Source organism: Kwoniella mangroviensis, assembly GCF_000507465.2.
Source record: "Kwoniella mangroviensis CBS 8507 chromosome 1 map unlocalized Ctg01, whole genome shotgun sequence".
In the NCBI taxonomy this organism is placed as follows: domain Eukaryota; kingdom Fungi; phylum Basidiomycota; class Tremellomycetes; order Tremellales; family Cryptococcaceae; genus Kwoniella; species Kwoniella mangrovensis.
Window position 1 is genome coordinate 7,710,975 of NW_027062533.1, and position 16,223 is coordinate 7,727,197.

The following is a 16,223-nucleotide window of genomic DNA, read 5'->3' on the forward strand; positions in this document are numbered from 1 at the left end:
GTGAAATCCAATAATTGAGGAACCACAGAGCAATGAGAGACAATGCGTGAACAAAGGGACAAAGGCTGATTGTCACTCCCAACCTGGCGGCGGAATGACAAATGTACCATGTATAGTAATATAACATGCATGAATACATAAAATATGGGGAGTAAACTCGACCCGTAATGAATAAGTAGAAAAGCGAAACGAAGTATAAAAAAAATGATATAACGGAATGATAGAGATCAAAAAATATTGATTGATGTATCACGCGTTAAAAGATGATAATGTAGTGTACCCCACAAGACTGCACTCATCTCTCCTCCCTCCCCAGCTATCACTCATTAGCCTGAGTGAAGAGCTTATGATCGTTCACCTCGGAGTCTTCGGGCAAGTTGGAGATCCTTAGGTTGGATGGTAACTCGCTTAGCGTGGATGGCAGCAAGGTTGGTGTCCTCGAACTGTAGGGATCATATCAGCTTCTGTTTGCGACTTACATGAACAGGAAGCTGAGATCACTCACGAGAGAGACGAGGTAAGCTTCAGAGGCTTCTTGAAGAGCGAGCACAGCGGAAGATTGGAATCGCAAGTCAGTCTTGAAGTCTTGGGCGATTTCTCTGACTAATCGTTGGAAAGGGAGTTTTCGGATGAGGAGTTCAGTGGATTTTTCTATAATCCAGAACAAGTTATTGATCAGCTTTGTTCAGCATGTCATCATCGGCAAGCGGACTCACGGTATCGTCTGATTTCTCGAAGAGCAACAGTACCAGGTCTGTACCTGTGGGGTTTCTTGACACCACCTGAGGTACCGGCACCTTGGGTCTTGGAAGTGGACTTTCGAGCAGCCTTGGTAGCGACTGAATTAAACCAAGATCGATCAGTATGGTGAATTCAGTAGGTGGCAAAGAGGAAAACTCACGTTGCTTTCTTGGGGCTTTACCACCGGTGGACTTTCGAGCGGTTTGCTTAGTTCGGGCCATTGTGATTGATTGTTGGGTTGTGGTTGTTTGATGAGTTTGAAGATTAGGTGACTGATTGGTCTAGTGAATTGATTGTTGAGCGTGTGAGTGGATGAGGAAAAAGAAGAAAGGTAAATCGACCACAGAGAGGGGTTTATATATCTTTCCTTGGATGTAGGTTGAGGACCACCTCCACTTCCAATGATCAGGTCCAAAACACAAAAACAAACGCGGCGATCACAGACTGATCATTCTGATTTCAGATAATTCCGCGGCGATATCATCTGATCACATCTGATGTCACGTGATTTGCGTGAGCTTGGTTGAACGGGATTTTGAGGCGGCTGGAGGATCAACTTTGCCAGGTGCAACATGATTTCAGAACAACCTGAGGTTTCAAAGTCGCCCAAGGAGATGTGACGTACTTGTGCAAAGCTCATTTGCAGTCACAGTCACAGATGACCTTACATCTGACATATCGACTTGTATCGTAGAGTCATGCTACATTGAGATCATGGGTGGGATATCGATATGCTGTATGGATTCTGGTCATTTCGGCTTGAACACAGAATCGAGGACTCTTCATCTCCATTGACGATCTGATGTATTCTCAACGAATCCCTTATATCTCGTGAGGTCGCTCGGGCTTGTGCGTCTTCCGTCCACTAGTCGTCGAGTTTCCATGCACCCGTCGAAAAGACCTCACAGAAGGAAGTCGGACCAATTAGGCAAACAACCTGCAGTTAAGGTCTCTCTCGCTTGCCTAACTTTGACATGTATTGAAACGTGAAAATACTTCCGTTCAACATCTTCACTCGTTCCTCTGCAACCAGTCAGAGTAAAGGTTATCCAAACCATCTCAAAGTCATCATTGTAAGCATCTAAAATAGCATAGGACAGTCTACCATCGTCATCATGAGCACTCCAGCAACTTCATATTCGGCAGCACACCGGTATGCTCGAATCTTCTCGCCTTTCTCTCCATGAATTTGTACTGACGAATAGGTTCTCTTTCTCTCCTTCTTCATCCTCTCTGTCCACCTCTCGCACTCTTATCAATATCGATGTGATTCAATATAGACTATATGTCAAATCATTATACAAGCGATATTTGGTCAACTCGTTGAATTGGTATATCCGAAGGGACCTTTGGAGGGAGAGAGCGATTGAGATTAGGGCAGAATTTGAGAGAAATAGGTGGGTTGTTCACTTGATTTTCAAGAGGAATGTCCAGAATGGATATGAGCATAGACTGGGATGGTACTTAGAAAGGACGATGAACGATTGCGAAAGGTGTATATCGGGACGTTGTCAGATCGGGTCTTTAGTTAATCTCTCGTCAGCAATAAAGGTGGATACTCATCGTGATCAAGAACAAAGAAGAAGAACTTGTGATGGAAATCAAGGCTGTTGTGAATGGATCATCCAATGACATCCTGCTCTCGCATCGAAGGAGGAGACTCGAGACGTGTGGACCAGATTTCGAATGATGGAGGAACAATTGCCATCGCTAAAATATGAATCAATTGACTGACATTCGTGTTCAATTCATAGGAACATCACCGACCCCCGTGCACTTGCCTTAGTACTTGAACAAGCGGAAGAGCGATTAGCCAAAGAAATTCACCCTGATCCATATCGACGTGAGCTAGTTCTTTCTTGGGATATTCAATATATAGAAGATATATAGCTGACATATTCGTTCCTCTGATTATAGCACCTCTCTTCCCTGATGGTACAAAATGGTAAGCAGAATTGTCTGATGAGCCTCATCCTTGTGCATTAGCTGACAGTATCCGCTTTTGTCTCCGTGCTTGTAGGGAACGTAACCTTCCTGTGAGTATATGCCTCTATGGGTTATGATCCAGTGCGTATTTAAACTTGACAAATATGCTCTATCCCCTAGCCCCGTATGTTCTCCGCCAAAGAGAAAGCCGATGCTCTTGCTGCCTCACACTAGATGTCATGATTGGACTAGAGAGGGGAGGGATCGTATATGGATCATATAGTTTGATGACGGTCATGTATCACCTTACATACTATGCATAGCATGGTCAGCAATCCAGATGTTCAGACAATTGTGTGGGTGGGGTGTGGGGTAGAGGGTGAAGCGGATGACTCCGCGCACAAGCAAATGGTGTGTGGGAACCGGTTGAACCGGATGAATTAGACCCATCAACAGACTGCACGTCATTCTGATTCTGATTTCTGCTGTTATTCCAACGTTCACCACTGCATCACAAATATAGACATCAGGTGTATCGGGTCCCTACAGGTCATTGTCCAAATATCAGACTCGTTGAGTATGGCGGAGAATCCTCTGAAAATTCCTATCCTCCTCGACCCTCATCTCCCAGCTTCGCCATCCTCCCTTCCCATCTCACCCACTCACATCGCATCATGGCTTATACCCTCGTCCACCGAAGCAGGTCCTTCACGTCGTACCGCCCTCGCGTGTCGAGATAACACCATATGGATACATACCACCTCGTCTCTCCTAGATAGGCAGGAAGGGGTCTCGCCCGGTATAGCAATCCCATCCATAACGACCCAGGCGGCGTCCTCACCCTCCTCTCCTCGTCGACATCGACCCACTCAACAACGCAACTTATCATACTCTGGTAGACCTCGAAATAGCTCTTCAGCATCCAGTATAACAGGTAAACGACGTACATCAGCATTCTCCCCTCCTCCATCAGCACTTCAACTACCCACCACCACGCTTTCCTCTGTATCTGCAAGTTCCGCTGGGCCGGATCAACATACTCATCGAGGAAGTATATCCGACCGACATGAGTTGAGAGAAAGCTTGGAAAAGCAGAAAGAAAGGAAAGATGACAGTTCTTCTATCATAGGATTGGGTATAGGTGGAATTGGAAGGAGAGGTCTAGTAGGACTACATAGCAAGGAAGATCGGACCAATGATGATAATGATGAGGGTAGATCAGGTGAAAGAAGTCCGAAATCATTCGTATCTTCAACTTCGACTCAAACAACTTCTAATACCAATAGATTTGGACTGTTTGGACGGAACAGTGTATCGACTGAACATGAACATGATGAGGAGTCTGTGCTAGGAGGAGGAGAGGATAGAGAGGGAATGAAAGAGATTCAAGTTGATTTAGAGATGGAGAAAGAAACGAGAGAAGATAAGAAATCGTCTCAGGACCGAAAATTGATAGAGGGTCTTATTAGTGAACGAAGTCCGACGATATCGACTACTTTACCCCCGCCTATAGGGAGGAAGAAGAGTGTGAAAGGGAAAGAAGAGTTTGTGAGGAGGATTATACTGAGGGAAGTAGGACGAGGGAAGATTGTGCAGATGAAGGTGTACGAAGAGGTCGGTTCGCTGGTGGTGCTAAGGGACGAGGGGTGAGCTCACCTTTCGTCCGCCCCTCGTTGTGGGATGAAACAGCTGATAAAGGTGGTTTTCAGGTTGTTGGATATATTTTCGCTGGCGACATTGCACCAAACAGCAAGTATCAACCTCGAATCGCCAGAGGAGACCAAATCGTCAGGCAGTAAACAGGCCTTAAAAGTGCCCTTGTTCTGGGATTGGAGGGATATTCATCTCGCGAAGAAAGACAATGTATGATAAACTTGTTCAATTATAGAACCAATCGCCTAAGCTGACTGTTCGTTCTTAGACGATCATATTTGTCGTTCATGGACTTCCGTGGCCGTGTGCTTTACCTAGTCCAAACGGAGAGGTGACTAGAGTCGTCATGATTACCCCTTCACCTGCCGGAACAGGAATGCACATCGTTGCCAGACTAGAATTACCTGGGCAAGGTGATCTTGGAGTATTAAATAACCACGATAGTGAGCTGAAGGACACTCCGTGTTGAACGTATCGTAGCTCATGGATGTATTTTGCAGCGAGCTATCTGATACATTCCACTCCGACCAGTCTTACCTCTTACCCTATAATCTTCCCTACACATCCATCGTCTCAAGATACCACTCCGGCAATCAAAGCCTCCCCGCAGATGCGAGCGGTATCTTCAGCTTTCCCGTCACCTTACCTCCGATCAAGTACACCCGACCCATCAGCTCAACGGAGTCGAGAGTCTACCTTGAGGAAATCAGCGTCTTACACCCACCTGAAGGATTCAGCGTCGTCGCCCTTGTTAGGTGATCATTCGCATCCCAAAGAAGATAAAGACAAAGAGAAGGGTTTCGCGAAATTCTTAGCTAGGAGAGATTGGGGAAGGAAAGGCAAAGAAGATGATAAACCTGAAGAGCCCAGTCCAGGGATAGGAGAAGGGCAGGAAGTTGAGAGGGATGGCGGAGGGAATTGGGATAGGATTGTTATTGGTGAGAAAGGAGAAGGGCTAGGATGGAAAGATGGTTCTGTCGATGTGAGAGTCAGCCAAAATACAAACCTTGCGCTGCATGAGCTCATGATGGAATGTGGAATGATAGGTGTTCTGGACCGACGGGAAGAAATTAAAGATGCGTGGACATGTTGAAATGTCACTGCAAGGAAAAATTCACGCTGTTCATTTCACTCTAGGGTGGAGATGTATCGTAGTCATATCGCAGGTCAGTGAATACATGCCCCGTTTCCCTATAAGGAAGCTGAAAGTCACACGGTTTGATAGGAGAATTGTCGCTTGTACCGTTCCGCAGAGGAGATCAAAGATCCTAAAGGCAAAGTGACCAGTGTAAAGTACGTTAACGATCTCTACATCATGTTGTCACCTTTGCTTATGATCTCAATAGATTCAATGGCGATGCCGTTCTTGATGATGTTCGAAACGCCTCCCTCCACTCGGACGGTACTTTGTATTTCATAACTAACACAGCCATCAAATTATTGGCCATATCAAGAAAAGAGAGTGAATCTCTATCACTCGCGAGTCTAAGTCAACCGAACGAGACTAGCAGTACTTGCCGTATAGCTGCTGCAAGCATCGAGACCGTTTTCACCTCAGATCGTGAGCTTGATCGATCGTCTCTGTCGACGGGTGTCAAGCTGACCATCTACGTCAGCTCGGGGAAATGTCATGACCCGTCACTTCTCCGATGTGCTCGTAAAATCGCCAACGAAGTCTGCTGCAGACGACAATCCTACGGTCGATCGTCTAGATTCACCGGTCACTTGTCTCACTACTATCACATCAAGCGGCACTGATGGGGTGGGGAACGAGTATCTGGTAGCTGGTGATGATGATGGTGTGGTTAGGATATGGACAACAAGGTTTGTTGCACTTGATATCCTAGCCCTGCATAGGATGCTGACACTTCTTGGTAGTCCTTTCAAGCTCTGTGGATCGTGGACTCTCTTCGCTGATCCAGTAAAGGATGTGGCTTTACTCAACATGTCACAAGCTGGAACATTGCAGGGCTGTCTCCTGATCACGTCAAGGGACGGAACAGTCGGCATCATCTCTCTAAAAGAGATGGACGAGTTAGTCCCCTGCTCCCCTACACTTCATGCAGATCGAATTGCTCACTGGCGACATGTTCTCAGCCTCTTCCTCATCCCGGCTTCTCGAACGCCTCTTCGGCGCATATTCATCGAACAGAAGGATATTTTACTGGCTTACGCTAATGGTAAAGCCAGAGTATGGAATACTCAAACTCAAGAATTCAGAAGATCAACCGGCCTGGACGCAGCCAAGGACATGTTGCAGGATGGTGATTGGGCGGAAGTGTGAGTGAGCTGTCTATCGCGATGAGGAAGGCTGCACCTACTGACCGGCTACGATATGCGATAACAGGCTGTTGACCAATACAGATGAGAATGCCGCATTACCACCCGCTTCATCCCTGCCAGCAGAGCCAGCGGATTTAGGTACGTTGTACACAATTCTGCCTCGATGTCAAGTGAGAGAGCTCAACTCATCGCTCATTAATATAGGACGATTGATCAATTTCGATCTACGAGAATTGGGTCGATGGCTCCATTCCTCCAAGAACAACCCATCTCATAGTCCCCTCTCTGCACTTCGAAGCTTGTTATCCGTCTTCCTGACTTTCGGTATAGATGACAGAGTCGATGAGATCTGCACTGGCAACCTTGGGATACGGAGGCCTCATATACCGGCTGTGTTAGGGAACTCAGAGTACGTCAAGTTGACAGAGCTGTATACGATAAGTTAGTGGACTGAAGTTTCGTCAACAGTATCGAGGGAGGGCAATTCAATTACGCTCAAGGTGTTGATGTCTGGAGTATATCACCTTATATGACTGGTTTGAGGCAATTGGCTATCGTCATTTTACTCAGACCCTTTCTTGATTCCCCTGGTAAGTATATGCCCATATACTGCAAAAAACCTATATGTGTTGATTGTAGACTAAATTTCGCAGATCATGAGAGATGGGCAGCAGAAGTAATAGCACACTATACCGCATCTTTGCCGTCTTTAGCCACTGAGCCCGATCTACACTTCTTTGCGGAATACTACATGGACTCTTCGAGTGAGCTGGACATAGTCGATACACCTTGACCCGCAGCTGACACTCCTTTCATAGCTGATGTTCACCAGGCAGCTCGTATGTTATTTGCTGCTCGAGTAGGAAGGATGACTAGCGCAGAGATCGATTCTACTGTGGACGTTGGACAGGCAAATTGTGAGCTAAAAGTCCAAAGCTATGCCTCACCAGCTGACATCATGTAAAATCCTCAGTACCCACCAAGCTATCTCCCGCGACTAGATTTTCCGACGTGGCTGCAAACGCGTTGACGATGCTCGGTGGTATCGCTTTGAATAAGTTCGAGACAATGCAGCCAAGGTAGGCTTTGCTTTGACTTTCTAATTTCTGTCCGAGTGAACCTAGCTAACTTGCTAATCTATAGCGTACTGAAATCCATTGCCGAATCAGAATCGATATTCCTCCATTCCAACTCATTCTCCCACTTATCCCTCGCGATCGAAATTTGTTCCAAGGGATTCACCACTTGGCAATCCTACGTTGATCCTTCTGACCTTCTCAGAAGATTATTCCATCTATCTACCCATAAGGATTTCGCCTCGAATACCAATGGAAATGGAAACAGTATCAGTATAGCTGCTCAAGCTCGTTTGGCTGTATTACACGTTGCCTCGAGTAATCCAGCATTGTTCATGTCAACCCTATCAATGGATATACTAGATGCAAAATCGGTAGAAGGTCGAACGAGCATAATGAAATTATGTGTATACATGGCTAGGAAGAAACCAAACGTGTTGGAAAATGGTCTACCGAGGATTGCTGAGGCCGTGGTGAAGAGTTTAGATCCCAATATTGGCAAGATGAGAGATGATGTCTGGCAGGCAGCTACTGTCATTCTGAATGAACTGGTTTTGGCGTGAGTGATCATTTCCCTTTACCACATGTAGAGCAGGATGGGATGGATTGCATACTGATCGGAATGGTTTGTTTGGGAATAGATTCTCGACGATAGATTTCCATAGTGGTACTCAACGTTTGGCGGTAGGTACACATGAAGGAGCAGTTATAATGTATGTCTTACTGCCCATCCACCCGTACGAGTGGATTGGAAGTTAGCTGATTCGGTATGTTCAATCACAGGTACGATCTGAAAACCGCCTCTCGACTATACGTTATCGAACCTCACAAACACCCCGTATCGGCCGTGACGTTCTCTCCGGACGGCAGGAGGTTGATCACTGTGAGTTTAGAAGAAGGGAATGTAACGGTTTGGAAAGTTGGTAGTAGCCTCAGTGGATTTTTCAATGTTGGCGCGCCACCCAGACAAGGTGGGGAAAAGGGTGAACCGTTCAAGAGGATTGAATTTATACGAGCAGATGATGGTGAGTTCAGTTTCCCTCCTTTAGTCTAGCTTCTGAATGAATGAACGAACTATCCACTAATGTTTCATGTTGTTGTGCGCCTGATAGGTCCTCTAAGCTCTACGTCTGCTCTGAGCGATATACAGATCTCGTGGCCTGGGAATAGACAGGCTAGGATCATGATCAAAGAGACTGCTCTAACTTTTGAGACGTAATAGTTTGATTGCGTATTGTTTGTGCGGTTTTACGCCCCATGCGATGCTTTAAAGCGGTCCAGAATGATAACGAACGGATTGGCCGTATGAGACACTAAAAACGATGTGATGGAATGATAACGTGATGTTTGTTAATGCATAATGCTATATGAATGATTTTTTGTCACAACAAGATACAAATTTAGTGCTTTACATGAAATCAGCTGCTCCTTTCCTTCCTACCAATCTCGGTACAACACTGGGCTTCTCCACCCATTCTTCATCTCCTCCTTCATTCGCAGTTTTGCTACCATCAGTTCTATTCCTATCTCTTTCCTTCTTCTTTTTCTTCTTTTCTTCCCTTTGTACATCTTCATCCTCACCTTCATCACCAACATCAAATGATAAAACGCCTTTCCTCTTCTTACTCTTCTCTTTCTTCTTCTCTTTGTCCTTCTTCTTTAGATCCGTATTATCCTCTTTACGAAGTGTAAAAACAGGTTTGAAAGTCTGTATATCCACAGGCCCTTCTTCTTTTACAGGGAACGGATCTTCATACCGAGCAGCTTCCGACGATTCTTCTTTTCGTACCACTCCCTGATTCGATTCAGCGCCCGGAAGACCCTTGTCCTCTTCTTCTTCATCATCATCTTCATCTTCGTCATCACTCGCAAAGATAGCTTTGAAAATATCGATTGAAGGTTTTTCATAAGTCAATATATCTCTACCTTGATTTATATCATTGGCCATCCCAACTTCAGATATATTCGTAGGTTGTTTTTCAACTTCAGTATCACCAACTGTTCCACTTCCCTCATTCGTGCTCGTCGCTGCTGTGCTTGTAGAAGTGGTGGGGGTGGTAGGTTGATGGATGAATTTGGATTCCCAACTAGCATCGTTGGTAGGTAAACGCATAGTCTCCAAAGCATTATTTCCATTACTTGTATTCTTTTGATCTTTACCCAAATTGGGATCTCCTTCAGGATGAGGATCCTTTACGCTCCATCTTCGACAGATTAATTTCGTAGGATACCAATTCCTAGTTTCCCTCGTCATCTTTCCGTACATCCCATTAGCGGCAGCTTGTTCTCTAGGCGTTAAATTTTTCTTTGCCTCCACAACCTCAGCTACCTTTGGCTTTCCTAGTTCTAGATCTAACTTCGCTTTCTCAGCATCAAATATGTGTAAACCAGGTTTGGCCTGTTTCAAATCTGATACTGCCAAACTTGATGATCCGCTCGTGAATCTATTGGACATCGCATAGGACATTGGACGGAAGATGCGAGCGGAAGATGAGAAATCCCTTAATTCTTTGTTTATCTCTTCGAACGTACCCTTTTTCAAAATTGGGTCAGGTTCTGTGGTGTTATACGTTTGAGAAGTGAGATATGATTTGTATCGATCTTGTTTCTCTAAATCATCTCCGTAGGGTATAAAACCTTTTAGAGCTGCTGAGGCTGTTCGAGGTGATAAAGGTGGAATATCCACTTCGGTCGCTGCAGGAGCCATGACTTCCTCTTCCTCTGGAGGTGCTTGGAGCGATAGTGACTGTGATGGCGGTTGAGCGGCTGTGGATGCTATCGAAGCTAGACGTTCTCGATCTTTGGAAGACATGTACTCGAATACCGATTTGGCTTTAGATGTACGTTGTTCCTCACCTAACGCTGCCCCACGCTGATAAAGACCGTCAGCTACATCCACCACGGATTTTGGAACAGCTGACAGCTTACCTGTTCGAACGTTAGAGGTTTTCCAGGTTCACCTCTGATAACCTCCTTCTTCACTTCCTCTTCACCAGGTTTCTGGTCCCATTTCTTGATTGTCCCCCAAACTCGAGCAGGACGAGGTCTCCAATCAGGCGGTATATCAGGCAAAGCAAACCTATCGAACTCATCAGCTATAACCATCGATGCGTTGAATGGTGAAGTCTAACTTACCATTTATCCTGCGGAACACCTTTGGGATCTAATGCGAACCCTTTCAACACAGGTCTACCATCATGCCATGTATCCTGCTGCAAATCTCGTCCAGCACTATATCGATTCTTTTTGTTTGATCTTGACCCTAATCCTGGTTGCGTGGAACCTCCCATCACTATCACTTCGTCATCATCGTCTAATCCATCAAATGCCAGAGGTCGACTTGAAGGTCCAGCTTCAGCGTAAGGATCGTAATCATCGTCATCCAGCTGTCTCGCTCCCATAGCTACTCAAGGGTCAGCTACTCTATAGGTATATGTATCAACAAGTGATGTGAGAGATAGCTCACCGGGTCTTTTACCAGGTAAGGGGCCCATCCCTCTTCCTTTCGCGAATCCTAAACCCTGTTTATCCTCTTTCGCATCAAACGTCAATAAGGCTACGTCCCTGGGAGCGAATGTATGTTTGGATCCTTCTGTATCATCTCCCATTTGTTCATCTTCATCATCGTCGATCCCTGCTCTGGCTTTGCCAAGTTTCCCTTGCTGCAGTTTCAATTTCCTTAAAGGGACTCTAGGTCCAATACCTTGTCCAGGTCTCCAACCTAATTTTTGCAAGAGCTTTTCACCAATTGATGATCGTGAAGGTGCAATGAGTGATTCAATGGCTGACGGTAGACTAAATCCAACATCCGATGTCAGCTGACTGTATGATCCGATGAACAAAATGGTATTCATATTAGCTGACTGACCTTTTCCCACCTAATTCCTCCCTCGTACCTGCGAACCCATCGTTTTTGAATGTATCTGTATTCTCCAATTTCCTGTCTTCTCTCATATGCTCTAAATCCTCTTCGTCCATGAAATCCTCAGCTCTTTGTACTTTGTTAGCTCGGTTACTTCGAGATGACTTGAATGTCGACGGTGCCCATCCTATCGACAGTCATATGTAAGCTATCGGATCTAAGAAACTCCAATGAGCAAAGTGGTGCCATCCTACCTTCCTTCGATCCTACTGTATTGTAATATCCAGCCGAGAACCCTCCCGTGAACGCGCCGTGAAACCGTCTTCGACCTTGTTCATCTCGGACCTATACCATAAACGTATCAAAGTGAGCTATCTTGACCATGAGGACGAAGATATCGAGGAAACACACCTCCTGCTGCCATTCTGGTACATACTCTTGCTTGTCCTTCTTATGTTCTGATAGAGCTGGTAGCGGTGTACCAATCTGATGAATTACAGTACTCATCAGCCATGATTTGGTACAAAGTAGAACCGATGACTTACCTGTACGAACGACTCGTTCAGATAAGCACTATTGAGATTGACATTCTCCAGCTCGAGCTTGTGCTTGAGCCTGGACGTCATCTTGCTCGTGCTGCGTTTGTTGTTCCTCTTTCACTGCTGATAAAGAGTATCACTCTATTGCATGAATCGAAGTGAAGCTCAATGACTGCACCTTTGTAGACAATCTCGAAGGGTGTTTATGCGGTTTATATCGGTTACCCCTTTAGGCCGATAATCAATCCTCTCGGTTGCCTTTTACCGGACATGATCACGAAGAGATGGATGATAATGAACAACAACAAACTGATGACGAGCAGCAGCATCAGACAACACACTTGACGACGAGGAGAGTCATCTTATAGCGACTCGGATCCAGCACGCCCAACATGACTTCGATAGCGACTGCTTCAGCTTCGACTCCTCCAACCTCGGATCTCCTGAGCATCTTACCTCAACTCCTCACCACCCTCCAATCCCCAACCTCGATCAGCATACCACCAGCTACCCTCCTAGGCGCCATCACCCATTTCCTATCTCAGATAGACTCACCTCACCTGCACGACTTCATCTCAGCTCTCATATCATCCCCTACATTGTGGTCGCACAACGGTATCTCAGCAGAAGATATCAGGAATGCCATCAGACTTTCTATACCTGCTAAAATATCCAAGATACATCAGGAGACAGCTGATGTATACTTCAAAGAGACGAGGAGGAGAAGGAAAGCTAGGGAGTGGCTGGGTGTTTGGCTTGACTCGCTTTCGGATGATCAAGATGGTACAGGCGCAATACAGACTAGGATAGGTCTGTTGCAAGGGTTAGATGATACGCCAGAGATAGATTGGGGAAAAGGTCGGGTCAAGCTTGAGGAGACGATGATTCTATCACTTGCTGAGAAATTTCAAACACCATCTACTCCTGACTGTGGTGATTTGATTGCTGTGATACCTCATATAGCTGTGGACAGGCTACAGGCGCTCGATATCAAGGTGAGTGATGATCTGCAAACGATCGAAGAAAAGCAGAGCGGATCTGATAGATATTTCCATCAGGCTGTGACTTCTCAGATCGAATCCAATCTGTATCAAGAACTCGACCACTTCTCTCCATCCACAGAGACGGTTGTACTCAATCTCTCAAGGGCATTGGCAAGATCTTGGGAGGTGTCATATTCTGGGGGACCATCAAGTAGGAAATACGCTAAAGAGAGGATGATCAGTTTTTGCGAGCAAATGCAGGAGAAGACTGAAAACCTAGAGTCAGAATGGCAAGGAAACTCTGGATCGAAAACGGAGGATGGTGAGTTTACCGTAGGGAGAGACTCAGCTTGCGAGTTCAGCTGACATCATCATAGCCAACGATCCGGTATGGCTCAAGAACAAAACCACTTTTTTCTCTTTCCTCACGGTTGCATCTACGATCATCGATATTGTTCTCTCCCATCCCAATAACTCCATTCCGACCGACCGCAATGGCCTCGATCCCCTCTCTGCTGCAGATATAGCTATAAATCTTTTGACGACACTCGGGTCATTCGCATATTTCACTGATACCAATCAAGGAACATTCGAGAACTACTATAAGATCTTGTATGCTTCCTTGGACATAGCATCTGGCCAGGGTGGTGATGAGGGTGTCAGCGCACTATTCGAAAAACTATGTCGAGAAGGAAAGATGAGTGATGCCAAAGCAGGATATGTATTGGTCTTAGGAGAAGAGTTGATACACCATCTGGGGAAGAAGGAGATAGATTTGTTATTACCGCTTGCAGAAAGGTATGTACAGCTCACACAAGGCATTATCTTAATGATTGTCAGCTGACAGGTGTGTTGAAGACATGCACACAAACCAACACATAAAGGAAGTTTCGAAGCTTCTCATGCGTTCCTCCTTGCCTTAATAAGGACTTCATCAGAAGGTTTATCTAGGAATGATGCTCAAACGGCATTCTTCGATTCGCTATTACCTAATTACATTAACATCATTATAAAGGTGAACTCTGCTTGAACTGTTAGTGACGAAATAACTCATGCTGAATCATCACTCTGTAGCAATATTCCCAGAAACACATCTCATCCGAACAATTTCGCCAAGCCTTCCCTCTCATTGTTGAATCAGCTTCAAAGCGTTCTCCCCCTTCCGTTGCCTTCTGCTTATCCTACCTATCGACGCTTAAGCCAAATCCAGACATTAGACACATTCGGGTGACAATTACCCCTTTTATCGATTCCGCCCGCTTACCAGGATATTTAGAGGATCTAGCTCAGATGATATTGACTACGGAGAAGAACTCGGAAGAAAGGATGGATCTGACTAGGAACGCCTTCGAGATGGTTGTGAAAGATTTAAGTGATAAGAATAAACATGTTGGAATTGATTGGTGGATCAATTGGAAGGATCGATTTGCAGGCCGGGGGAAGGAAGTGGGATTTATTCGAAGTAGGCTGTAAATTGCACGCTATACAGTGATAACCGCTTATGGAGAGGTCATACATGTTTATCTAATGCATAGTGCATCAAAATCGTTAAAATAAATTTCATTTCAATACAAAATAACCAAAAAGAATTATTATTATTGTTTTGGAATTTCAGATTTATGGGTTCTTCGTTCTCTTTTTTTTCTTTTTTTTCTCTTTTTTTTGGTTGTTTGTTCAGGCAAACGATCGAGCTAGTACAATATGATAAGATGAAGGAAAAGCAAGCGATAATCAAATACAATAGAATTTATATCAATCTCAAAATCCCAAACGTCAAGTCCATCAGCCCTTGTTTTTTGGCTTTTCTCTTCAATTTACAACTCCTTCTCATCAACGAGAATCAAAACGATTATTCCTTTCTCATCGACAAGTTTCAACGTCTCTTTCAACTGTTTCACATACTTCTCCTTCCCTCTTGGAACTTTACCCCTAATCTCGATGATCGCTTCTTCACCTTCTTCCTCGTTTCTACTGAGGATATCCCCAATGATATTATTCATCGTCACTCCTTTTATGTACTTGTGTAAACCCTCTGCGGGAATACTCATAAACTTAATAGGTGGCTTCTCTTCGTTCTCTTCACCCTTTTCATTCCCATCGAAGTACCAAGTGGGTCTGATAAGGTAGGGCAAGTACCAAGTAGAGGTATTGATCCAATGATGGAGTATAGCGGGAGTTTGAACCTTCGATGATTTCACCTTACTCGAATTACCTCTAATCTTGTTATAAGCCTTCAAAAATCGATTGTTGCCATCGATCCACGTGAAACGTCGAGGTCCATTGTCGTCAACAAGTACTCGAAGTAGCACGCTGAGCGTATGGTGCAAAGTGATAGCTAGTCGTTCCGTATATTGCTCGATACCTCTTTGATCGAAAATAGGTTTTTGATCAAGCATAAAGAAGTTCACGCCGGTCGTGATGAGTTTGACCGAATGGAGATTTTCAAGTGGAACGTTTTTGGTGGAATAGGGTGAAGTGAATATCTTGGTGAATAGTTTAGGATGGGTTCGGAACCATTTCAAGTCGAAGGAAAGTTCCAAATGTCCATAGGTTTGATGTTGAGTAGTGGAGAGGGGACGTTGATTCATCCATTCCATGAGCTGGTCTGGAGTGTTGAGGTATAAGGTAGCATCGGTATTGACCTTCTTTTGAGCGAGAAGAGGCGATGAGGACTCGTCAGTGGCGGGATAGCCCATGTCTGACACCATTCGGGACATCAACTCTCCAGTTTCAGTTCGAGTTGATTTATCGGTTGCGGATGTGGTCGAGGTCGGAGAGTTGGAAGACTCGGCGAATTGTACATCGCTCAGTTGATATCGAGGGAGAGTGGCGAATGATTGAGCCGTGGTAGTCATCTTGATGGTGGTAACAGCGGTTGAGGTTTGGTTCGGCATGATACTGAGGATTGTATCTCTCGTTACAGGTTAGACCAGATATATAAGCTATTCTTATGTTATGGGTATCAAGTAATATATCAAGATACGCTTGAAGAGATAGGTAAAGAAAGAGAAATGAGAAGACGATTGTTGCAGAAGATGGCAAACATATATACACTGAACTGGCCACCGGGAGTCAAATGTACATGGCCAGAGATAATTTATTGGAAACATAGTTCAAGAATGTCTTACGACGTCTGTGCGGGGTTGACTTGAACTTACTA

At 45.0% G+C, this 16,223-nt stretch overlaps 6 protein-coding genes across 6 annotated transcripts; 3 read left to right on the plus strand and 3 right to left on the minus strand.

The window, feature by feature from the left end:
- Positions 1-344: 344 nt before the first annotated feature.
- I203_102901 (histone H3) lies at positions 345-962 on the minus strand (the record flags this gene model as incomplete). Its single annotated transcript, XM_019147177.1, has 4 exons — positions 345-443; positions 506-651; positions 717-839; positions 902-962. 4 exons carry the CDS (start codon positions 960-962, stop codon positions 345-347), a joined length of 429 nt encoding a protein of 142 aa, XP_019003727.1.
- Positions 963-1,856: 894 nt separating this feature from the next.
- I203_102902 (uncharacterized protein) lies at positions 1,857-2,901 on the plus strand (the record flags this gene model as incomplete). Its single annotated transcript, XM_065517203.1, has 6 exons — positions 1,857-1,894; positions 2,022-2,138; positions 2,496-2,584; positions 2,659-2,686; positions 2,762-2,777; positions 2,848-2,901. The coding sequence occupies 6 exons, from the start codon at positions 1,857-1,859 to the stop codon at positions 2,899-2,901; spliced, it is 342 nt and encodes a 113-aa protein (XP_065374021.1).
- Positions 2,902-3,246: 345 nt separating this feature from the next.
- Positions 3,247-8,898, plus strand: I203_102903 (uncharacterized protein; the record flags this gene model as incomplete). Its single annotated transcript, XM_065517204.1, has 20 exons — positions 3,247-4,313; positions 4,377-4,530; positions 4,589-4,763; positions 4,821-5,302; positions 5,367-5,486; positions 5,546-5,613; positions 5,667-5,881; positions 5,937-6,144; positions 6,199-6,354; positions 6,418-6,600; positions 6,668-6,741; positions 6,808-7,012; positions 7,072-7,193; positions 7,257-7,367; positions 7,422-7,520; positions 7,577-7,682; positions 7,747-8,238; positions 8,321-8,392; positions 8,463-8,704; positions 8,792-8,898. The coding sequence occupies 20 exons, from the start codon at positions 3,247-3,249 to the stop codon at positions 8,896-8,898; spliced, it is 4,458 nt and encodes a 1,485-aa protein (XP_065374022.1).
- Positions 8,899-9,087: 189 nt separating this feature from the next.
- Positions 9,088-12,167, minus strand: I203_102904 (uncharacterized protein; the record flags this gene model as incomplete). The annotated part of the gene is made up of 8 exons (XM_065517205.1): positions 9,088-10,551; positions 10,608-10,758; positions 10,815-11,082; positions 11,146-11,474; positions 11,548-11,728; positions 11,796-11,886; positions 11,953-12,027; positions 12,087-12,167. 8 exons carry the CDS (start codon positions 12,165-12,167, stop codon positions 9,088-9,090), a joined length of 2,640 nt encoding a protein of 879 aa, XP_065374023.1.
- Positions 12,168-12,472: 305 nt separating this feature from the next.
- Positions 12,473-14,536, plus strand: I203_102905 (uncharacterized protein; the record flags this gene model as incomplete). The annotated part of the gene is made up of 5 exons (XM_019147181.1): positions 12,473-13,075; positions 13,139-13,385; positions 13,441-13,861; positions 13,922-14,078; positions 14,138-14,536. The coding sequence occupies 5 exons, from the start codon at positions 12,473-12,475 to the stop codon at positions 14,534-14,536; spliced, it is 1,827 nt and encodes a 608-aa protein (XP_019003731.1).
- A 341-nt stretch (positions 14,537-14,877) lies between these two features.
- Positions 14,878-15,957, minus strand: I203_102906 (uncharacterized protein; the record flags this gene model as incomplete). The annotated part of the gene is made up of 1 exon (XM_019147182.1): positions 14,878-15,957. The coding sequence occupies one exon, from the start codon at positions 15,955-15,957 to the stop codon at positions 14,878-14,880; it is 1,080 nt and encodes a 359-aa protein (XP_019003732.1).
- Between the last annotated feature and the right edge of the window lie 266 nt (positions 15,958-16,223).